The sequence below is a fragment of the Canis aureus genome, chromosome 19 (genome assembly GCF_053574225.1).
Source record: "Canis aureus isolate CA01 chromosome 19, VMU_Caureus_v.1.0, whole genome shotgun sequence".
Taxonomy (NCBI): Eukaryota; Metazoa; Chordata; class Mammalia; order Carnivora; family Canidae; genus Canis; species Canis aureus.
The window spans coordinates 43,349,265-43,373,001 of NC_135629.1; the positions used below are offsets into that span (position 1 = coordinate 43,349,265).

At 44.4% G+C, this 23,737-nt stretch overlaps 2 protein-coding genes and 1 pseudogene across 4 annotated transcripts in view; 2 read left to right on the plus strand and 1 right to left on the minus strand.

The window, feature by feature from the left end:
- The window catches only part of LRRC2 (leucine rich repeat containing 2), a 37,560-nt gene extending 30,090 nt beyond the window's left edge, over nucleotides 1-7,470 (plus strand). For all 3 annotated transcript variants that reach the window (XM_077859157.1, XM_077859158.1, XM_077859159.1), the window contains 3 exons: nucleotides 452-607; nucleotides 2,675-2,811; nucleotides 5,423-7,470. In XM_077859157.1, coding sequence (XP_077715283.1) covers nucleotides 452-607; nucleotides 2,675-2,811; nucleotides 5,423-5,472 — 343 coding nt within the window. In that variant the 3' untranslated portion in view covers nucleotides 5,473-7,470. The remainder of the gene's footprint in view (nucleotides 1-451; nucleotides 608-2,674; nucleotides 2,812-5,422) is intronic.
- A 3,162-nt stretch (nucleotides 7,471-10,632) lies between these two features.
- RTP3 (receptor transporter protein 3) lies at nucleotides 10,633-16,504 on the minus strand. Its single transcript, XM_077859160.1, has 2 exons — nucleotides 16,225-16,504; nucleotides 10,633-12,056 (listed from the first exon to the last, which is right to left on the minus strand). Exons 1-2 carry the CDS (start codon nucleotides 16,377-16,379, stop codon nucleotides 11,318-11,320), a joined length of 894 nt encoding a protein of 297 aa, XP_077715286.1. The 5' UTR covers nucleotides 16,380-16,504; the 3' UTR covers nucleotides 10,633-11,317.
- On the plus strand, nucleotides 12,662-14,009 carry LOC144290184 (transformer-2 protein homolog beta pseudogene; annotated as a pseudogene).
- Nucleotides 16,505-23,737: the final 7,233 nt, after the last annotated feature.

Sequence of the window (23,737 nt, forward strand, 5' to 3'; positions counted from 1 at the left end):
TGCAGGTTTCTTTCCATTTTAAAGTTAGAATATCAGACGGGAGAAGAATACTGTGCTTTCAAGATATACACCAGGAAATCTGTTGCTCAAATCTGTTCATTCTAGGCCCAACTCCAGTAGAGTTCCCTTCCCATGCTCTGCTGCTCCCCAAGGAATGTGACAGATGCTTGGAGAGGTGTACTGGTTGTCCGGCCGCTCCCAGACTAGTGTCTCTTGTGCAATCTGCTTATCCTGCTGCTGTATTTGTCCTCCATTGGTGATTAAGTCCATGAAAACTTAAAAAAACCCAAATCAGGTCACCTGGCATGGTTTTATTTAAACTTTAAAGTCAGTTTATTCTCATAAGGGTCGCATATATAAACTATGTAGGGATTTCATACCTGAATTTATTTGCCATTCGCTTTTTAATGAAGTTAATCCTTATGGTCTGATCCCTTTGACTTCTTTTTAGGCTAGAAGAACTGCAGACCTTTCTCTTGTATAAGAACAAGCTGACCTATCTTCCTTATGCCTTGCTTAACTTAAAGAAGCTCACCTTATTAGTCGTCAGTGGGGACCATTTAGTGGAGCTCCCAACGGCGCTGTGTGACTCTTCCACACCTTTAAAGTGAGTAGATCCCAGTAGAGACATTCAGACGCAAGGTAAAGAGCACCTGCAGCCTGGGCACCTGCCGTCTCAGGAACTGGATTATGTAGTTTTGGTACTTGGAGGATCTGATCCCTGTTCATGGAAGTTCTGATGCCTTCTTACAGGATATTGAAATTTTTGACATGGGGAGGTAGCACTTGAAGGGTTTCTGGACAAATGCTACTGCTATTTGAAGTGCAACAAAATGCATGCCCATGTCTCCCTCGTTGTCTTATCCTTCTTTGGTTTCCATTAAGGAACCTGTTAAACACCCCAAACTAGAAAAACCATCCATGCAAATACAATACAGATTCTTTTCTTTTTTAAAAGATTTTATTTATTTATTCATGGGAGACACAGAGAGAGGCAGAGGCATAGGCAGAGGGAGAAGCAGGCTCCTTGAACGGAGCCTGATGCGGGACTCGATCCCAGGACTCTGGGATCATGACCTGAGCCAAAGGCAGATGCTCAACTGCTGAGCCACCCAGGTGCCCCTGTGATACAGATTCTAATCTGGCATGAGACATCCAACAGTCTTTCTTATCTTGGAAGTGGACTTGAAAAGCCCCAGCTTCACACTCCCCTGAAGCTGACTCCAGGGCATGTCCCCTTGGCTCCCTCCTAGCATGTCCTGCCAGAATTTGAGGCTTTGGGATCCTCCCATTACCTCTACCCTGAGACCACTTTGACCCACAGCCAGAAGCATGAAGCCTCCCCAGAAACCCTTACACAAAGCTGTTCTTGTGAGAGCCACTTCATCCCTGTGTCCAGAGACCCATCTACCTTGAATACCGGGTGTTTGCTAAAACCACCACCCAAGGGGTGATTTCCTTGGGATATTCAGTTCTTTCAGTGGTAAATGCTCACTATTGACATACATCTTCCTTGTCTTCTGTTCCTGGCAATAAGATGTATAGCAGACAGATATAGAGAAGATAACTATTACAAAAGGAGAGATTAAATTCATTCCTGTGTAAGCACAAGATGAGCAGGGATATGACATCTTCTTCCCACTAACCCACCATACTCCTTCCATTGGAATGGGTTTTCCCCCTATGGCTGTCTCAGGAATGTCTTACAGATAAGAAAAGGCCCCCTGGTGGGAGGGATAGCAGGATACCGCCCCCCAACCCCTTCCACATTCAGCAGCAGGAGTGGCAGGTTCACAACCAAGGACAGGAAGGGAACTTCTGGTTAGGGGAGAACTGACCTGTGCGCAGGTAACTAGTCATCTCAAATGATACAACTGTAGGACTTGCAAATCTAAAAGAATCAGATGGAAGCTCCTTCAATTAATAAAAGTTTAATGAAAACACTAGATATACATTTACGCTAAGATCTCTATGTCTTAACAGTTTCTTTGAAATAATCTATAGAAGAATAATGGAAGGAATAATGCCAGTAATTGTATTAACCAAAAATATAAAAACCTAAAAAAGAAATCTAGAAAAATGCTACTAAAATACCTCTCTTATGTGAAGATAATGAAAACGTGTTCCCAAAGGCTATCAAAGAGGTCTTGAATATTAAGAAAGATGTATTGTAAATTTCCTTGCATTTAGACATTAATTAAAACTACAAAGAAAATGAACTGGGAAACATATGTACTAAAATAAGACAGGTAGGCTTTATCTTCCTTGTGTCTAGAGAGCTTCCACAAACCAATGAGATACCACTCAAGCCAGCAGGACCCACACTTGCAGCCAGAGATTCAAGGGATTTCCAATTTTGAACTGAAATAATTACACTGCCTTTCCTGTCAACATGTCTTTCAAAACTGTGAAACTGCCCGCTGTCCTCCATCTATGGCTAAGAAGCTCTCATTCCCTCAGCAGGGCAGTGAGCAGGACTGATGCCATAAGCCTCTTGGATTATTCCACAGGGCAGTTCTGCTCATGTTAGTAATGTTATGTGGTCTGCTGTGACCTGCAAGGAAAAGTAAGAACTTGGGATTCAGTACCACGGAGGTTGACTTCTTATGAGAGGAATTCTGTGGTTAAAAATACACAGGCGAAAATGTGATATTGTTTGTATTTTCTTGAATAGATTCGTAAGCCTCATGGACAATCCTCTTGATAACACCCAGTGTCAAGATGATGTCGAAGTGATGGAAAGCGAAAGAGATCGTCAATGCTTTGATAAAGAAGTTTTGAAAGCCTATCTTGAAGATCTTAAAGAAAGAGGTACGTTAATCATATTTAAAGTTATTTTGGGGGTGCCTGGGTGGCTCAGTTGGTTACCGTCCAACTCTTGATTTTGGCTCAGGTCATGATCTCAGGGTCCAAAATTAAGCCCTGTGTTTGGGCTCTGTGCTCAGCACAGGGTCTGCTTATCCCTCTCTGCTTGTCCCTCTTCCTGTTCTCTCTTTCTCTCAAATAAATAAATTTTAAAAATCTTTTAAAAAAAATTTAAAAAAATTCTTTTAAATAGATATAAGGAATTCCATGTACTCATGCAACACTTTTATTGACATAAGTCACAATGACAAAAGGTTAATTGGTTATTTTTCCATGTACCATATATATATAGTTAATATAGTTTCTTTAAAATATCAAATTATATATGTATACATATATATGTATATCTATATATACACACACACATATATAGTTTCTTTAAAATATCCAACTTTTCTAGTGTACTTGAATCTTGATACATTATCAACTATTTGACAGAGAGACCAGGAAACACACTTAAGACGTTGCCTTACTAATTGTACGTGAATTTTTAACAAAATGACCTTGACAAGAGTATCCCAGTTAATGGGAAAATAAAATTCCATTTCAAAATCCGTTTAAGGCATCCCTGAGTGGCTCAGTGGTTTAGCGCCTGCCTTTGGCCCAGGGCGTGATCCTGGAGTCCCGGAATCAGGTTCCTCATTGGGCTCCCTGCATGGAGCCTGCTTCCCCCTCTGCCTATGTCTCTGCCTCTCTCTTTCTGTGTGTCTCTCTCTGAATAAATAAATAAAATCTTAAAAAAAAACAAAAACAAAAACAAAATCCATTTAAATCCAACTTTAGAAAAATTTGTTTCTTACATAAATCAAGGGCCACTTATATAAAAGCCACAAAAGGGAAAACACTAGGTGGCAGTCTAGTACCTAGATCCCTTTAGCTTTGGTTTCCCACAGGGTAGTGATAATTCAGAGGAACGCGGAGAGGTCACAGGATCCTGGAAAGGGTGGGAAGCAATTTCCCCAGGGGCTCTTTCCAAAGTGTTCCAGAAGATTAGTAGCCCTTCCTTCTGCTACAAGCACACAAACACTGGAGGAAGGCCTAAGTCACCTTTTGTTCTAATTACCACCTCCTTCCTGGGTATGGATGCCTGAGAGTTTTTTCTTCCCCAGTTCTTTTGTTTGTTTCTTTCTTTCTTTTTCTTTTTGTTTTTGTAAGTGAGGTATGGACCTGTAGAAAGATGTCATGCAGGAAGATTTAGGGAAGAGGTAGCCCTGGCCCCCAGGACTTTGCAAATGAGTACCTCAGTCACCCTCAGAAAATATGCATGTAAGGTTGATCCTTCCCCACTCACAGACTAAGAATGATTGGTCACATTCAGATATTTGGGGATTTCATGACATGAATGAAAAATACTATTTATTGGGCAAATTAAAACATTTTTTTTCAATTAAGTTAAGCAAATCTTTATACAGTTACCCCCAATCCATTCGGCCATCCCCAATCTTGAATGCTGAAATAGTATGAAATAAATGAGAAATTTATGTGAAACATGAAACGATTGGCAGAACTGTTTATTTTGTCAAAATTTATCTTTGGGTTTTATAGTTTTCCTCTTGTGAAACCTTTATTGTTGTATTTTATAGATTTGCTCATAATTACAAGTTTAGAGCTATTGTTTAAAAATGCAAGAAATAATTAGAGAAAATAGATATTTAGCTTTGGATCTGTTGGTCAGTGATAGAATAATTTGCTTTGTAAGGTTAACTTTAGTGATGATAGCTTTTGAATTCGTTCACTTATTTCTAAATAATTATAATAATTCTATCCTTCATATATTTGTATTGTTCATATGATATCGCCAATATTCAGCTGGTTTTGACCAAAGTCCATAGCTGTAGGAAAAAAAAAGTAGCGTTAGTGAGTCATGTGGACTTCCAGCCTCATGTGATTCAAGAACAAAGAGCAAATGAAACCCTTTGCTGGTCCTCAAGTGTTAGTGACCTTGAGAATTATCTGCAGGCCCTGCCCTCAGAGATTTTGCCTCACCAGCTCTGGGGTAGGGCCTAGAATGTGCAGTTCTAACAAGTTCCCAGGTGCCTCACCTTGAGAAAGAGTCATTAGTATAGAGACCATCCTTTGACAAAATTTGTCTGTGAAGGGAGAATGGGCAGTAAGTAACCAGTGGGAAGAGAAAGACTGAGTAAAGGGGTACTTCCTAAGATCATGCTGGGTTTAAGAATAGTCCAAACTTTGCTTATAAACCATCTTCCCTTCTTGGTATCTGACCTGGTGTCTCAGGTCTTTGGCCATCTATTTCTGTTTTGTCCATTTTTTTTTAATTTTAGGATCATACTGTTTCCCAGATTCTGATGTACCCATGTCAGTTAGAAAGAGTGCAAAAGAATGACAGTTAATAATTCTACCTTAGATCTAAATATTTCTATAGCATGACTAAACATTTGTGAAAGCTGACTTAATGGGGATAGGTAAATCCATTTATTTCCATACTTAACATAGGAAGTGGTAGTAATTTGTGTGTTAACGTGAACCATGACATGTAGCTACACTTTGCAATAAAATGGGGAATGGTTGAGTATATTTGTTTCTTTTGTTACAGAATCTGTTCCCAGTTATACCACCAAAGTATCTTTTAGCCTTCAGCTTTGATACCATCCACCAGAAGACTACATAATCTCCCTGTGCTGTGGAGCTGTAAATCTTGGTATTGTGAAATAATGGTTTGTGCTTAAGGACAAAGTCTAGAAACCACAGTCATAGTTAGGAAAAATGACTTTCAAATTTCACATTTGTGAATTCTTCCCTCTGTTGACTGGAGAATTGATAAGCTAGTTTATATATAAAGGCTCATTTGCAAATACTTGTATCTAAATAATGCACATTTAATATTTTAGAAAATGTGTTTTTCTAAAAAAATTATGACTCAAAGACCAAAATCTGAAGCTGATTGCACTGTTTTTAGGAATCCAGGGATAAAGGGGTTATAAAAAGAGCATTTATATTGGACTAGTCAAATGATACTTTATTTTGAAAGAGTTTTAATGAGGTTATTTCTTTTACTGAGAAAAGCTGTCCTTGGGTTAATTCAAACTGCTATTTTCATATGTTTTAATTATATTTTGTAAGTGTAGGGTCTTGGGAGAGACTTCAGGTATAATTTGGGTATTGAAGGTAGAAAGAAATGCTGATTGTCTGCCCATGCATTGGGCACAGGACACGCAGATGGTGCACTGGTAGCCCTTGCAGAGGTAGCATGGGCCTGACTGGTTCTGGGAAGCCTTATGTGGCCTGCATGGGTGGTCCTCCTGTCCTGAGTGGGCATCTTGGGGGTCCTGGGACCCACCTTAGAGTAGGGAGCAGAGGCAGTACCCTCAGGGACTCCTCCTCCAAGGTGGCCATACAGGGTAGCAGGGATGACTAGTCTATACTAATGAGGAACCCCTAGCAAAGCTTCCTGGCAGGTACCACAGAACTCTGCCAATGGCCATAATGCTATGGTCCACAAAGAACTCATGAGACTGTTTTATACTGGCAAAGTTGGGATTCATGATAGGGCTTTTAACTCTTACACTACATCATATGATTTGGGGAAATTGTACAAATATCTATTTTTATACCACTATTTTGGGCTAAAAAAAAAACCAGGATTGTGAGTTGAAGATAAGCTTTAACAAGTAGCTTTTGTGACTAAGAAGGAAAAAGTGCATATATTCACAAATATTCATATATGCATTGGCTCCTACATGGTCTAGTTCAGTACCCTCCGATAGAATTTTCTGTAGTGATGGAAATTTTCTGTATCTGTGCCGTTCAAATGTAGTGACCACCAGACACATGTGCTTTTTGACTACTGAACAATGGTGTTACTGAAGAACTTTTAATTAATTAAGGATTTTTAATTAAATTTAAATTTAGTGGGGATCCCTGGGTGGCTCAGCAGTTTAGCGTCTGCCTTCAGCCCAGGGCGTGGTCCTGGAGTCCCAGGATTGAGTCCCACATCAGGCTCCCTGCATGGAGCCTGCTTCTCCCTCTGCCTGTGTCTCTGCCTCTCTCTCTCCCTTTGTGTCTCTCATGAATAAATAAATAAAATCTTAAAAAAAATAAATTTAGATTGCCACAGGTGGCTGCCATATTGGACACACAATTCTAGCCAGTTGGGTTTTTGGAAAGAAATGAAGGGTGATTTTTATCTTATCTGAGGAATAGTCTGTCCCCAGAACTGCCACTATTGACACCCTCTATATTTTGTCTTGATAGATTTAATCATAATTTCAAGTGTTTTATCCTCAACAGATGCAAAACAGGCAGAGCATTCTAAAACCATATGGTAATACTTCAGCGGAGGATTGCCTCAAGTTAAAAACAAACTGAGAAGTAGGTTAAGAGATGAAAAGAGTAGGAAAACGAGAAATCACTTCATTAGAACCTCAAACAATTGTATTCTTCTTTTTAACTCTTCAAAAATAGAACTGAAATTTATTGGTTGTACTACTTGAATGATTTTGACATTTTATTTCATGCTAGGTCTACATTATATACAGCCAAATTGGAAATAAATCTTAAAAGGGGGCAAGTAGGGGCTTTCACACAAATTGTCCATAACTTATGTAAAACTTGTTTCAATAAAACCAGTCTTTTATGCAAAAACCTTGTGTTGGTGTTACATATAAACAAAGGAAAAGTATTGCACCATAATTATCTCATGTTACATAATAGTCCGTACCAATTATAGTGTTTGAATGTGATGTTTGTAGAGATACTATTTAGTTCATTCAAATAAATGTAAAAATGGAGCAAGATTATAATGTAGAATGTGCATCTGAGTGGAAATATGGAGATTTGAAAATTTTATGTGCTGCATATGAACTGATTCATAATTTGGAAAAGGAATTTTCATAATGAGATATATGTTTGGTTATATGGTCTCATTCATTTGGGGAATATAAAAAATAGTGAAAGGTAAAGGAGAAAGTAGTGAATATAAAAAATAGTGAAGGGGAAAGTGAAAGGGAAAGGAGAGAAAATGAATGAAAATATCACTGAGGGTGACAAAACATGAGAGACACCTAACTCTGGGAAATGAACAAGGGGTAGTGGAAGGGGAGGTGGGCGGGGGGTTGGGGTGACTGGGTGATAGGCACTGAGGGGGGCACTTGGAGGATGAGCACTGGGTGTTATGCTATATGTTGGCAAATTGAACTCCAATAAAATTTTTTTTAAAAGATATATGATTGGGCATTAAAGCAATATGAATAAAAAAATAAAATTAATTCCTAGAATAAAAATGTTCTGGTTCCAAAAACTTATTATTATACCCATTTTTCAGACATTGGACATTAAGGGGCAAAGACACTTAGGTAAAATCATCGAGTAGTGCATTTTAATTACCACCAAGGACCACACACATTTCTTGACTCAAGTTTTCTAGAATGACCATTAGGCATGCTTGCCAAATACCAGGTTAGGGTCACTTAATGATGATAGCAAATGATAAACTCCAGAAATAATTATTGTCTTTCCTTCTCTGTGTCCCTTTCTTCCCTCCTCAACATGTCTCTTGAATCTCTCACTACTCCTGAGTGGGAAAGAAGTGTACTTTGAGGTGTTGTGTTGTGGTGGGTGTAAGTTCATGTAATTCTCATTTCCTTTGTCCTAGAGCTGGTCTGTTCCTGATTCATAGCGACAACACTTTGCCTAGCTTCTCCCATCCTACTTGTCTGTAGCAGTATGTGCTATCAGAGAAACTTTAATCATGTAATAACATTTCTTGGCATCTTAAAGGACTTTCCAATTCTTTCTTGAAATTAAATTTCTTGGGCAGCTCGGGTGGCTCAGCGGTTTAGCACCGCCTTTGGCCCAGGGTGTGATCCTGGAGACCTGGGATCGAGTCCCACATCGGGCTCCCTGCATGGAGCCTGCTTCTCCCTCTGCCTGTGTCTCTGTCTTCTCCCTCTGCCTGTGTCTCTGTCTCTCTCTCTCATGAATAAATAAATATATTTAAAAAATTAATTTTTTAAATGTATTTATTCATGAGAGACTCAGAGAGAGAGAGGCAGAGACATAGGTAGAGGGAGAAGTAGGCACCCTGTGGAGAGCCCGGTGCAGGACTGGATCCCAGGACTCAGGGATCACGACCTGAGCTGAAGGCATATGCTCAACCACTGAGCTACCCAGGCTCCTGAAATTAATGTTCTTGAGGCTAGTCTTCAGTGAGCTCACAAATCATTCAACTTTCACTTGCCTTAATGTCCCAATGATCTAAATTCCATTTTCTAGTTTTTCTTATTGACATACACCAAATCATTCCACCCATCCCTGCCTCTCTTTGAATACCGTAGAGTCTGTCTGGAGATAACGGCAAATGTTTCACATCTCCCCGTAATCTGTCTTTATTGTGGAAAAGTGCACACATGCACATACGCACGTAAACACATTCCCATCTCTTCTGGAAGCTGATCAGCCCTGGGACTCAGGGATCCAGGATTGCAAGGCTAGCTCTTTAACTAACATACTGCATAATTTTGGGAAAATCATTTCAGCTTTTACCCACCTATAAAAAATAGTTGGAGAAGATGATTTCTAAGGTTGATTCCATCTTTAACATTATATGACTTGCCTTCCACTAAGAACCCCTTTTTAGGGGCAGCCTGGGTGGCTCAGTGGTTTAGCGCCACCTTCAGCCTGAGGTGTGATCCTGGAGACCCGGATCGAGTCCCGCGTCGAGCTCCCTGCATGGAGCCTGTTTCTCCCTCTGCCTGTGTCTCTCTGCCTCTCTCTCTCTCTCTGTGAGTGTGTGTGTCTCCCATGAATAAATAAATAGAATCTTAAAAAAAAGATCCCCCTTTTTTTAAGCATGTCCTCCCTACTTCACTGGTCACTCAGCTTCCAGCTACGTCGAGGCTGCTGGGCACACTTGTTTCTCTTACATGCTTTTTCCTTAGGCATGTATTTGTAACTATCTTGTTCACTATTACATTTGAAGTTTCTGGCATTTGCCGAATAGATACGCAGACTATGCCCAAATATTTGAAAACAAATAGCAAGTCTGTGAAGAATTTACCCATTCATTTCTGTTGTGTTCCCAATACTTCTATCTGTGCTGAGATCTACAAATACTATTTCTGCTATTGCCTTAAAAGAGTAAACATACATCATAAGAATTGCATTTTCTAGAAATCCAAATCAAAGATGCAGTGTGATATCACCTTACACCCTTTGGCACAGCTATTATAAAAGAATTAAACAAAACAAAATCATTATTGGTGAGGAAATGGAGAAATTGGAACCCTTGTCCCTGTTGGTGGAAATGTAAGATGATGCAATTGCTATGGAAAATAGGATGGCCGATCTTCCAAAACTTAGAAGTAGAATTACTATATGATCCAGCAGTTCCACTTCTGAGTATGTTGAAAGCAGGGTCTCAAAGAGCTATTGGTATACCCATATTCCTAGCAGCACTACTCACAATAGCCAAGAGGTGGAAGCCATCCAGATGTCTGAAGATGGATAAACAAAATGTGGTATATATATATACCATGGAATGTTATTCAGCCTTAAAAAGGAAGGAAATCCAATCACATGCCACTATATGAATGAAACTTGAAGACTTTATGCTAAGTGAAATAAACTAGTGACAGGAGGACAAATACTGTATGACTCCACTTATATGAGGTCCTCAGGGTAGTCCTGAGGAATGGTGGTTAGTAGGGACAAAGGAGGGAGAAAACACAAGTCGTTGTTTAATGGGTATAGAGTTTCAGTTCTGAAAATGAAAAAGTCAGTGAAAAGTCAATGAGAAACTGAGGTGCATTCCAGAGGGGTGTATATTTCTTTAATTACGCATCGTATCACACCACCATTCTATTAGTACACTAACCTACTTTATACACCATGCAGCGAGAAATAGTAAAGTACAAAGAAACATGAAGTAGAATTTGAAGCTTATCTCCCCAACCTGGGCGGATGGTCCTGCCGCAGCCCTGAGCTGTGTGGACCCTGTGGTGGAGAACACTGCTTCGAGACCCAGATTTTCAGCCTAATGAAAACCACGCCAAGTGCCTCCATGGGCTGATGTCATAGAGTCTGTGCAAGCTTCTCAGGGGACAGAACATCCACAGGTCTCATGAGATTTCCAAGTGGTTCTGTGAGCATAAAGGCTTTGGTCTCAGTTCTCCAGAGAATGAGCAGAATTTCAGTGTCTTTAATTGAGGTGAAATTAACACCAACCGTTAAAAAATCACACGAAACCGAACACATTAAAATGAACAATTCAATGGCGTTTACTGCATGCCCAGTGTTGTATGACCCCTCCCTCCGTCTTGTGCCAGACATCATCATCACCACCCACCCTTGGCCCCCCAAAAGGCCCGTACAGATTAATTCCCTTCGCTGAAGAAGCCCCTGGCCACCACCAAGTCTACTTCCTGTCTCTGGATGTACCTGTTCTGGATATTTCTTATCTGTGGGATCATATCGCATGACTTTGAACTTGGCATCATGTTGAGGTCCACTGAATGGTTTCTACGATAATCACCACTACAATGATCAGAAGGAGAAAACAGTAGCAAGCATTCAAATTCCTGTACCTCGGATTCTGGGGTATGTGAGAATAAAGCACCTCACTTGAGGTGCTGACCTGGGCTCTCCTCTCCATGCCATAGTGGGTGTTTGCTCTCGGGCTCCAGTGGGTGGGGAGGATCGCATTCTGTGTGGGCCCAGGACACCAGGGTTGGGGTAAAGCCTTGCTCTTGTCGGCCCCAGCGTTCCCCTTCACGGCGTCCATGGTGGTGCCACTCCTTATGGGAGAGGGCATGGGAATGTCTATCTCAAGAGCAGGTGAGCTTATGGCGGGAGGTATCAGCGACACTGGTGACTGCATGGCCTCATGTAACCCACCCTGAGCACAATAGCCCTGCAGACACGCCTCGCAGTTGTTCTTGTCGTGTGGCCCTTCAAGAGTGATTTCCTTGATCACGGGAATCTCTTCCATTGACTTAAATGCTTCTCTGTAGCATTTCTTCAGGATTCGGAACACCAGGTTGTTCAGGATCCTTGAGATGTTCTCTTTTGTGAACTCGGGAAACTCAAATGGAGACTGATCGCAGTTCCGACATCTCTGGGCAAAGATTCTCATCTTCACTTTGCCCTCGGGCTTCCCCTCAGTCTTGTGCATGTGGAAAAGGATATGCACTTGAGCAGAGGCCCAACTTCGAGAGCACAAGGAGCATTGGAACCTGCAAGGACAAATGACAAGAACCTCAGCTTGCCCCGGAGTGGCCAGGTTGTGGGCTGGGCCATAGGGAGGAAGGGGAACCCAAGGAAACAGAGATGTGACTTGACTGGGATCAAGGTTAGTTGGGGGAGAAATTAGCGAGCCCCTTTCTCTTGTCTCTACTGTGCCACCAACATGTCCTGTCACCCACAAGTGTCTGTCACAAAGATAGCGGATCATGGGGCCCTTGGGTGGCTCAGTGGTTGAGCATATATGTCTCTGGCTCAGGTCATGATCCTGGGATCCTGGGATCTAGTCTCGCATTGGGGTCCCTGAGAGAAGCCTGCTTCTCCCTCCGCCTATGTCTCTGCCTCTCTCTCTGTGTCTCTCATGAATAAATAAATAAAATTTTTTGAAAAAAAAAAAGATAGCAGATCACAAGCTGTTGGGGCTGGAAGAGACTTTCTAAGTCTGACACGACAGTGCTACAGATGACACACACTCTGGAGCCTATCATATGCAGAAACTCTGTGGGTGTCAGGAGTAGGACTGGAGACTTAGAGCCCGTCCGGGCGGTGCGGAGCGCTTGGTACTCGGCGGCTCGGGAGCCTGTGCGTTCTGTGAGGCTGCGGCGGAGCCTCTATACAGAAGGCGCCAGAGGTTGGCAGCTTCGATTGAAGCCCGTCGAGCAGCGACAGCATCTAGGAGTCATGAGCGACAGCGGCGAGCAGAACTACGGCAGCGGGAATCCTGCTCTGCTTCCAGAAGTGGAAGTGCTCATGGATCTGGGAAATCTGCAAGGCATACCCCTGCAAGGTCTCGCTCCAAGGAAGATTCCAGGCGTTCCAGATCAAAGTCCAGGTCCAGACCTGAATCTAGGTCTAGACCCAGAAGAAGTTCTCGAAGGCATTATACAAGATCAAGATCCCGCTCCCGCTCCCATAGACTATCCCATAGCAGGTCTTACAGTCGAGATTATGGAAGACGGCATAGCCACAGTCACTCTCCCATGTCTACTCGCAGGCGTCATGTTGGGAATCGGGCAAATCCCGACCCCAACTGCTGTTGTGGAGTATTTGGATTGAGCTTGTACACTACAGAAAGAGATCTAAGAGAAGTGTTCTCTAAATATGGCCCCATTGCTGACGTGTCTATTGTATATGACCAGCAATCTAGGCGTTCCAGAGGATTTGCCTTTGTATATTTTGAAAATGTAGACGATGCCAAGGAAGCAAAAGAGTGTGCCAATGGAATGGAGTTTGATGGACGTAGGATCAGAGTTGATTTCTCTATAACAAAAAGACCACATAACCCAACACCAGAAATTTACATGGGGAGACCTACCTATGGCAGCTCACACCGTCGGGATTACTGTGACAGAGGATATGATCGAGGCTATGATGATCGTGACTACTATAGCAGATCATACAGAGGAGGTGGTGGAGGAGGAAGAGGATGGAGAACTGCTCAAGATAGGGATCATATTTACAGAAAGCGGTCACCTTCTCCTTACTATAGTCGTGGAGGATACAGATCGTGTTCTAGATCTCGATCATACTCACCTCATCACTGTTAAAGCATGAATATGAAGACTTTCTGAAACCTACCCTAAAGTTGGGATATTGTTTGTGGACAACATTTTTTATTGTCTCCTGTTTAAAAAGTGAACAGTGCCTAGTGGAGTTAGGTGACTTTTACACCTTTTATGATGACTACTTTTGGTGGAGTTGAAATGCTGTTTTCATTCTGCATTTGTGTAGTTCGGTGCTTTGTTCAAAGTTAAGTGTTTTCAGAAAAGTATGTTTTGCATGTATTTTTTTACAGTCTAAATTTTGACTGCTGAGAAGTTTCTATTGTACAAAACTTCATTTAAAAGGTTTTTCTACTGAATCCAGGGTATTCTGAAGATCGAAGCCTGTGTGTAAAAATGTTACCAAATGGTAAAAAGCAACAATAAAGTTTGGTTTTTACTTTTCTTTTTAACCAAAAAAAAAAAAAAAAGGAGTAGGACTGGATCTCCAGTCTCCTGACTCCAAACCAGGAGTTCTTCAAATGTAGACTGAAGTGGGTCAGAGGCTATAGGTGCAACAGCAGCCATTAAGTCAGCCCGAGAGCCCCGAACTGAAATCCACGATGGTACAAGGGATGTTGTGAAGGGCTACTGTCTGAATGTTTGTGTCTCCCTCAAATTCACATGTTGGAATCCTAGCCCCGAGAGGTGATGATGCTAGAAGGACATTGGGATGTGATTAGGTCATGAAGGTGGGGCCTATGTGAATGCGATTAGTGCTTTTTATCAAAGAGATCCCATAGAGCTCCTAGCTCCTTCCACCATGTGAGGATACACGAGAAGTTCACCACCCAGAAGAGGGCTCTCACCAGACCAGCTGGCACCCTAATCTTGGGCTTCCAGCCTCTAGAACTGTAAGCAATACATTTCTGCTGTGTATAAGCTGCCCAGTCTGGTGTTCTTTTATTTTATTTTTAATCTTATCTTATCTCATCTTATCTTATTTTATAGTCGCCCAAAAAGACTGAGAGAGTAAGTTGTAGACCCACAGATCAGGGAGGGTCTAGTGTCCTAGAAAAATCATTGCTCTGCCTTGTTGCCCAGGGGACCCCCATCTGCCAGTATTATGGGGAGATCACAGTGCCCCGCTCTCTCTCCTTTTGCCCCTCCTCCAGCCCAATTCATATTCATATTCTGGAAAGCTTCATATTCTGTGTGTACCTGGCCTCAGGGTACAAGAGAATGACACTTCATCTCTGCAGGGAAGAGGACCGTTTTCCTGATCCCATATATTTGGACAAATACATGTCAGGATAGATGAAGAGAGGGGAAGGCAGGCAAGCATATGGTTGCACTCAGGACAGGAATTATGGGAGAGGAAGAAGCTATAGTACAGCAAGGACATTTCATGCTCATCAAATTATCCATGCACTCCCGTCTGCTTCCCAGCCCCCTCACAGTGAGGTTGGGCAATATGACTGGTTGCCCAATGGGATGTGGGCAGTGACATGTGCTATTTCCAAGTCTGACACAGAAGCTCTTGGAAAACCCTCCAGCTCCTCTTCCTCTGCTTCGGTGTTAGGTCAAATCACTGATATTCTGAGGTGTATCTGTTAGAGCAGGCAAGCCTAGCTTAAACTGGGAGGGTGAATTGGAAGGGGCTGGGAAGAATGAGCCAGTCAAGGTTTCCTTCTTGTCTCTTGATTCCGGCTACACTGGACAGGGTGAGTATGGCCATGACATGAAGGGAAGAGGCCGAGGCTGTGACCCCATAAGTGAGATGACCTTTCTGGGGTCATTCAGAGTCAGTGGTGCACAGGGGCCTGGGCTCTGCCCTCCCGGGCTGCCATCCCCAGCCTTCCCTCTGGGTCATGCTGCTCTGTTCATGTGCCATCTCAGAGTTCAAGGTTCTCTCTCTCTCTCTCTCTCTCTCTCTCTCTCTCACACACACACACACACACACACACACAAATGAGCTGAGATTTTATTTGGAAGCTCCTGGTGCCACCACAAGGAGAGGAAAACTGCTTCCTCTGCCCAAATCCTCCTCCAGAGAAGAGGGCAGTGGGCAGGCACCAAGCCCCTACCCCAGTCCCAGGAGGGTCTCAGGTCCCCACCCTCTGTGCGGGGCGTGATGGGGGGGCGGCCCCACCTCCTAACCTTTGGAGCTTTGCTTTCCCACCTGGAAAAAAAGGTAAAGCTTTGGATGACTTCCAAGGGTCTTAGTTTAAAAGGGTCCATCAGCCCAGAGTGGAGGGGGCAAGATTGCTGCATGTTGCTCAACTACCCTATCCTCTGCCCTATCCTGGAGGGAACTCCTCAGCCTACAGGACCTCTCCCTCTTGGGCACCACAGTGAGCTTCAGGTCCTCTGAGGCCAGGAGCGTAGGCAGGGAACTTTGCTAACCCAGCTCTCCTGCAGCTCCTCCCCTCCCTCTTCCTCACTGCTCTCCCTCAGCCCCATGCAGCCCACACCCAGTGCCAAGTCCTGCTGTTTGGGGTTCCCTGTCATAAGGAAAAAAAAACCTTTACTGAAGCTAAAGCTTCTTGGATGATGAGCATCTCACTTCCTGTAGTCTTCAATTTGCAAAAATGGAATAGAACAAGAAAAGAAGCAGGTATACACAGTAACAAATAAACAAGAAATTTCTGGAATACATACCATCCCATTCCCCACTCACCTGGCAAAGCCCCACTGCTGGTATTGTGACCACCCCAGCTTCAGGCTGTTGGGAAGAAGGTCTTTGTCTACTCTCAGGGTCCATTTGTGCCATGGCTTCACTTCCTGAATTAATTCCTGGAATATTTGCTTCCATACCTCCATGTCCTGATCCATTGCATGCTATGTGGTGAGCTGGGTGCATCCAGATCTCTAGGACTCTGACAGGTCTGCAGCAGGAGAAGAGATTTCCCACTTTAAAGAACAAGGGCAAGGGCCTGCTCTCTGTTTATGTACCTGACCTGGGCCCGTGGACCAGGTCTTTGCCTCAAGGACAAAGGTCAGTTGAAGTTGGCTCCCAGTTCAGAGAACAGCACTAGTTTCCACAGAGAATTTTCAAAGACACAGAATGCATGGTTTCATCCAACAAAACATTCCCAAAGGAAGGCTCTGGACTCTGTATTGAGAGGAGTGGATCTCAGTTTGACCCTGCTGATTACCTGCCTTTAACCTGGAGATACATCCTTTACTTCTGAAGTCTCTGGAAATGGAGGAGAGAGGTGGCAGAAAGAGGTGCTCTTTCTGTTCTAACACTTGGAAGTCCTTATCCATTGGGCTGCTGGGCTTGTGACCGGGGAGGAGAGATGCAAAGAAGAAGGACATGGCCATCATGGGCTCTCCCCATTCCCTGTATCTCTGCTCTGGGCTCTCTGCTTCCTGTTTCCACTGGTCTCTGCATGACTGGATCTCACAACCCCCAAGCTGCCCAAGGAGACTCTCGAGTCTCATCTTCTACTCATCAGAAACCAAAGCTGAGGGGGAACTGGGTGGCTTAGTCAGTTGAACATCTGCCTTCAGAGCAGCTCATGATCCCAGAGTCCTGGAATTGAGCCCTGTATCAGGCTCCCTGCTTGGTGGAGAGTCTGCTTCTTCCTCTCCTTCTGCTCCTCCCCCTGCGTGTGCTCTCTCTCTCTCTTAAATAAATATGTAAAGAAATAAAATCTTAAAAAAAAAAAAAAAAAAGAGAGGGAAACCAAAGCTGATGTAGCCCGTGTGCTCAGATGAGGCTGCAAGGTCCTCACAAAGGGCCACTGGCTGCACCCGACCCCACTTCCTTGAGGAGAGGCTGATAAAAGGAGAGAGGAGTAGGGGGCAGGAAACAGCCCAGGGAGGGCTGGCTATATTCTGCGTGTCTGCATGCCACCACCCCCTCCGCAGATAGCCTAACTCTGGTCTACGTCACTGACTCCCTCCCCAGAGGAAAGCCCCACTCTCAGTGGTGGGCCTAAGTTAACACACTTAACCAGTTGGTTAAGTGACCAACTCTTGATTCTGGCTCAGGTCATGATCTCAGGCTCAAGAAATCAAGCCCCACATTGGGATCTGCCCTGGGTGTGGAGCGTGCTTAAGATTCTCTCTCTCTCTCTCTCCCTGCTCCTCCCTACCTCTAAAAATTAATTAATTTATTAACATAGGCTAAATGTCTTCCTTCTATCATGAGTAACATCATTTACCTGATCTGATCTACCAGAGAATTCCGGATTTCTCGAGTGGGGGCAGGGATGCCAACCAAGGCCTGGGGAAAAAAAAGCACACGAGCTCAATAGGGCTGAAGATAGCTGGAGATCTGTATTCCTCAGAACGACCATGAAGTTCTCATTGAATTGATCTGGGCATCAGGTCTCTAAAATTTCCTCAAGCGATTCCAAGACCTGGTTATAGTGGATACCACGCCGGGAGGCTGAGGGCAGGACAATGTGTGTAGGTTCTGGTCAGCAATCACAGACCAAGAGCCAGAGGGGCCCCTCCCCTGCAGCACTGTGGTAAAATCAGCAAGGCTTACAGATGCTGTTTTGGGGGGAAGAGGTCCTAGGGCAGCCTGGTTGCATCTGCCGGCTGGGTCAGAACCTGGTGGTCTGAGTAGTGGGCTTCCAGAAGAGGGGAGGAGGCAGATGGTGTGGGAGAGAGGAAGTGGAGGGAGGAAAAGGAAGGGTTGGGGGGGTAGGGAGGGGTTTGCTAGAGCCTTTCTTATCAACCTCCTTCCTGGCCTTCCTGCGGTTGCAGAGAAGATTTATAAAGGGAGTGAGGGGTCAGGGTACAGAATCGAGCTGAAAGTCTGAGGGTCTTCAGTCTGGGGCTCTGATAGTTGTGTGACAAAGGACAAGTCACTTCAAGATTTTTGAGGATGAAATGCTGTGTTCAATGCAGAAGGCTACTAGGCATGCCTGGCACCAGAAGAAAGCCACTTGTCCCTGAAGCTTGAAAAAAGCAATTCCCAGGGCGTCACTTGGAACAGTGACTGTCATTGAAACCCCTCCACTCTGGAACTGGGTAGACAAACAAGCTCTCCTCACTGCCTCTTCCTGGCCAGGGTTCTGTTACTCCCTTCCTCCTGGGCAATGGCTAGGGTATGGCCCTCCTCACACCCAGCCTCTAACCCAAAGGCCATTCTCCTCGCAGCAGGATCAGACTCTTGATGTGACTCTTTCTGAACATGGGCTGGGCCCTGGCTCTGCTGCTGGGAGGGGGCCATGGCTGAAAGCTTGGGACAGGCCCAGCTGAGCTTGAGCAAGACAACACTCTGCCTTCTTGTCTCAGCTCTTGCGCTGACAACAAGTGTCCTTTTCACAGTCTATCTGTGCCACGTTAGTTAGATTGTTGTTTTTTGTTGGTGATTTCATGGTTTCAAGTGGCCTCGAAGTCTAGTGCTTGGTCTAGCACCCCCAGCGGCGAGAAGGCCTCTGGGAGATAATGTGTGCTAGATAAGCTTCATTCAGGCACCAGTTCTAGTGCTGCCGCATGCAAGCTCAATGTTAATAAATTAACAATATTTACCACATAAGGTGTCTTTAAACAGAAACAACATAAGGTTATGTATCGATCAGTTAACTGAGATGTTACTAGAGGCTGGCAGGAACTAAGTCTGTATTTCCCCAGGGAGTGATGGTTCGGTATTTGCTATTTCAGTGTTCTTGGCAACTGTATGGGAATATAACCCCCACAAATAAAGAGAAGGGGCTACGTTTACCTTTGCGTACCTAGTGGTTTGTTTTCCCTCCCATCCTTCCATGGGGAGAACTGGCTTGGTGAAATTAAGTCACTTCTGAGCCTGGCCCTCATCCATTACCCAGTTTTTGTCCAGAAAGTTGCTAATGACTAGTGCAGTTAGCTCTACTATTAGACCCCGCCAGATCTCCAGGCCCTCTGACATCCCCAGCCTTGTCTGCAGCCCAGAGATCCAGGTATCACTCTTTTCCCAGTGAGGCTTCTGAACTGGTGGCTAGCTGAAAGTGCACCCTTTGGCTATAACTGATCGAACGCACCAGGAACTGTAAATCTGACCATTTCAGACAGCAGTTGCTTTTTACTGCAATGTACCAAATTGCCTGGAACCTGGGGAGTGGTGTATATATTCCAGGAAAGCAAGTCCACTCCATCCTCAGCTCAGTGCTTTTCAAGTCCTGTGCCAAAGACAGTCTGGCCACTTCTGGGAGTCTCTTATCATCGCTTTCCCCTGAGGTACTCCTGGGTCTTTCCCCAAACAGCAGAGCATCTGCAGCCTCTGTGTCAATCCCGTAGGAAATCATCTGTGTGACACCACAACGTGCCGACAGGCACCACTGGGAGCCTCAATCATTCATTCACTAGGTGGTTGGTGAAAGGACACCAGCAGACATCATTAGGATGTTCCTCCATTTATTCAAAAATATTAGAGTCAGTTTCTGTGTTCTAGATGCCAGGGATACAGTGGCAAATAAAGCAAAGACTGCTCTCACAGAGCTTATGTTTTACTCAGATGGGGAGATAGACAATGACCCAATAAACAAGCATATATGCCATGTCATATCAGGCAGCCACGAGTGCTATGGAGGAAAACAGCAGGGCAAGGGGCTGGAGAGAGAAACAGCGTGGGTGGGGCGACGGTAAGGAGAGCTGCTCTAAGTGGGAGGTTATAGAGGGCTGCCGCTTGAGATGACATTTGAACCATGATCTGTCTGAAGTGAAGGAATGGGCCAAGTATGTATGTCAGGGAGGCACATCCAGATCAGAGGGGACAGCCTTGAGATAGAAGTGGGCCTGGTACGTCTGTGGAGGAGGAGGGAAACCAGGGTGGCCAGAACCAAGTGAGTAGAAAAGGAATACATGAGGTTGGAGATGCAGCTGAGGGCTACAGGGCCTTGTAGGATTTTATGCCTAGAAGAGTGATAAGGTCTGATTTCACATGGTGATCTCTATTGTCTGACCTGTCCACTCAGGCTCTCTGCTGTCTCTGCATTGAGCTAAAGGTGCAATGGGTTTGCCTAGTAGGTCAAAGACAAAGCAGACACACCCATCAAGAGGCTGCTGCAGGAGGTCAGGTGAACTATTGCAGAGGTGTAGGCCAGAGAGGTCATGGAGAAGATGACCAGAAGTTGTGTTTTCTGGATGTAATACCTATAGGAATGCTGATGATTTGGTTTGGGCATGTAAGAGAATGATGAGTCTAGAATGACTTTAAGATTTTTGGATTGAAAAAAAAAAAGATTTTTGGCTTGAGCCAGAACTTCAAAATTAAGTGGAAATATCATTTGTTGAGAGGTAGACATTGAAGGATTGGAACACATGGACGGGGGAAATCAGATGTTTGGTTTGGTGCATGCTAAGCTTGGGGTTCATATTAAAACACCCAGGTGGCAATATCAAGCCAGAGGTTGGATATATGAATCCCAATATGGGAAGACTGAAGACACAAATGTGGGAGTCACTGGGGGTATAGATAATCTTCAAGCCATGGGAGTGGATGAGGTTATCTCTGCAGTGAGTACTGATACAGAGAATGAAGAGGCCCCAGGGCTCAGTCCTGTGATGCTCTATTGTGTAGAGATTAGGAAAGGGAGGACGATCCAAGAAATGAGATGTCAAGTTTCTCAAGGAGGGTATAGCGGGTTGATTTGTGGACCCCCAAAAGATGTTCACCTATGAATATTTGGAAAAAGGGTCTTTGCAGCTATAATTATCTTGAGATGAGATCTGTTTTATAAGATTTAAAGGGTGTTTTAAAGTACAGTGGCACAACACAATGACCCTTAGATAGATGAAAGGCAGAATTTTTTGTTATTTATGGTTCAGAATGAGAGAGGCCTGTGGGAAGGTTGCATCTCAGGACAAGGTAACAGTCAGTTAGAGCTATAAGGGGAAGTTTGTATATGGCAAGCAGGGTAGGGTTAGCTAGGTTTCATGGGCTCCCTGTGGATTGGCTAACTTGAATAAATTTCTAAGTTCCTAGACATACAGCCTATCCCTGGTTATCTAGTATCTGGCACCTGGGCTGGTTACGGTAGGTGCAAAATGATTTCAAGGGTGAGAGCCTTCTTTCAGAGTCCTAGTTTTGTTTTTGTTTGTTTTAGTTTTTTTTATTTATTTAAGAGAGAGTGCAAAAGTGGGGGGGAGGGGCAGAGGGAGAAGCAGACTCCCCATTGAGCAGGGAGCCCCATACAGAGCTCAGTCCCAGGACCCCAAGATCATGACCTGAGCTGAAGTCAGATGCTTAACCTACTGAGCCACCCAGGCACCCATAGAGTCCTAGCTTTGAGAGCATTTAGGTCAAGGCAAGCCTCTTTTCCTTCAAATTTGACCATACACCAGGCTCTGAGATCTTATTCCCCAAAGAAATTGCTAAGTCAAGTTTAATCAAAATGACTTCCACTATTTTTCTTTGATTTTGCACTGTCCCTGTGCTGGCTGCAAGAGCAAAAATCAAACCAAACCCAAATAAAACTTTATAAACCAATTCAGTTCCTCCAGAGACTGATAAAACCCTCATCAGTCTCCTCATCACCAATTCCTAAGAACACAATATGCCACCCCTGGGACTTGTGCAAGTTCCATTTGAACCACAGGGTTTATTATTCAACAGAGAAATCTTTAGTTCAGCCCAACAGATGACTCGTCCTCTATATGATAAAAGTTTCCATCTGTCCACTGATGGAACATCACCATCCTGGAGTTCAGGTTCACAGCCTGGGCCAGGGCTCATGTAATGAACAGTCCAGAACCAGCCTGAGACCATGTGACTTCAGAAGTCTGGGCCGGGCCACAGGAATCTCTCCCTTGGTGCAGCAGGTGGGGCAGCTTGGGCAGAGGCCCCTGGAACCACAGGTGTACAGGCCAGTGCGGTACCCAGAGATGCTTGAGCCATGAGGCCCCTGACCTGCCCTGGCCACAAGGATGGAGACCCCCAGGGTGGGCAGTGACTCTTTTGCTGCAGAGACTCTGTCCTCTCGTGCAAGTTTTTATTTTTAAAATGAAAAACAAATTTCTGTTGCTAATGGTAAACAAAGTCACTTGGATCTGAACTTCCATTAAATTCCAATTTCATTAACAATGAATAATATTCTTAGCCAATTTTACACTATAATTAGTATCATTTTTAAAAAAATTATTTTATTTATTCATAAGAGACACAGAGAGGGAGGCAGAGACCCAGGCAGAGGAGGGAGCAGGCTCCATGCAGGGAGCCCATTTCCGGGGCTCCATCCCAGGACCCTGGGACCATGACCTGAGCTACCCAGGTGCCCCTACAATTAAGATCTTATACTAAGAGTTGATTCCTGCTCATCTGGAATTCGAATTTAAATCGAGGGTCCTGGTGCTGGCCTTGGGCTGCTAAAGGTGACTGCTCTCAGTGGGCTGCTTCGCGCCCTTCAAGGTCACTCCAGGAGAGACCCCCCGCCCGCGACCTGGATGCTACAGATGCCGCGGAGAACTCCAGCCTGCTGGGGGTGGGGAAGGGCGGCCAGAAGTGTTCTGGGGGCGGGGTAAGGCAAGGCGGGGCAAGGGGAGGCAAGGCGGGGGCTCGGTGGCTGCTCGAGCTGCTGATGCTGTTAGAATCCAGAAGCTACGTAAAGGAACAAACTCCCTTACACGTAGTATTTCAAATTATTCAAGTTTTAGGGTTTGTGTCCTCTCACCCCATAAAACACACTGACTCCAAGCCTCACGGTGAAGGGGAAAAGAGAAGGCAGCGAGGAGGGGCCCTGCCGTGGAGGGGGTCCTGGGCCCCTGCAGTCCCACTGGGTCCCCCAGGTTACACGCTGAATTGACAGATGCCCAGGATCGAAATGCCTCCTTGATACTCATCCCACCCTCGCCCCAACCGGAGCATCTCCAGCCCCAGGAAGTCGTCTTGAAGTAGAACCAAGGTTCAGAAGAGATGAGTGAGTATTGCACAAAACAAGTTTTTCACAATGTTTTCCATGAAAATGAGAACGATTAGGGTTAAATAAAGGGGACTTAACCACGTTCTTGACTGCTTGGGGAAAGAATAAAAAACACTGCAGAGGGGCACGTGGGTGGCTCAGTGGTTGAGCATCTGCCTTTGGCTCAGGTCGTGATTCTGGGTTCCCAGGATGGAGTCCCACATCAGGATCCTCTTGGGGAGCTTGCTTCTCCTTCTGCCTATGTCTCTGCCTCTATCTCTCATGAATAAATAAATAAAATCTTAAAACACACACACACACACACACACACACACACACACACACCTAGTAAGTCAA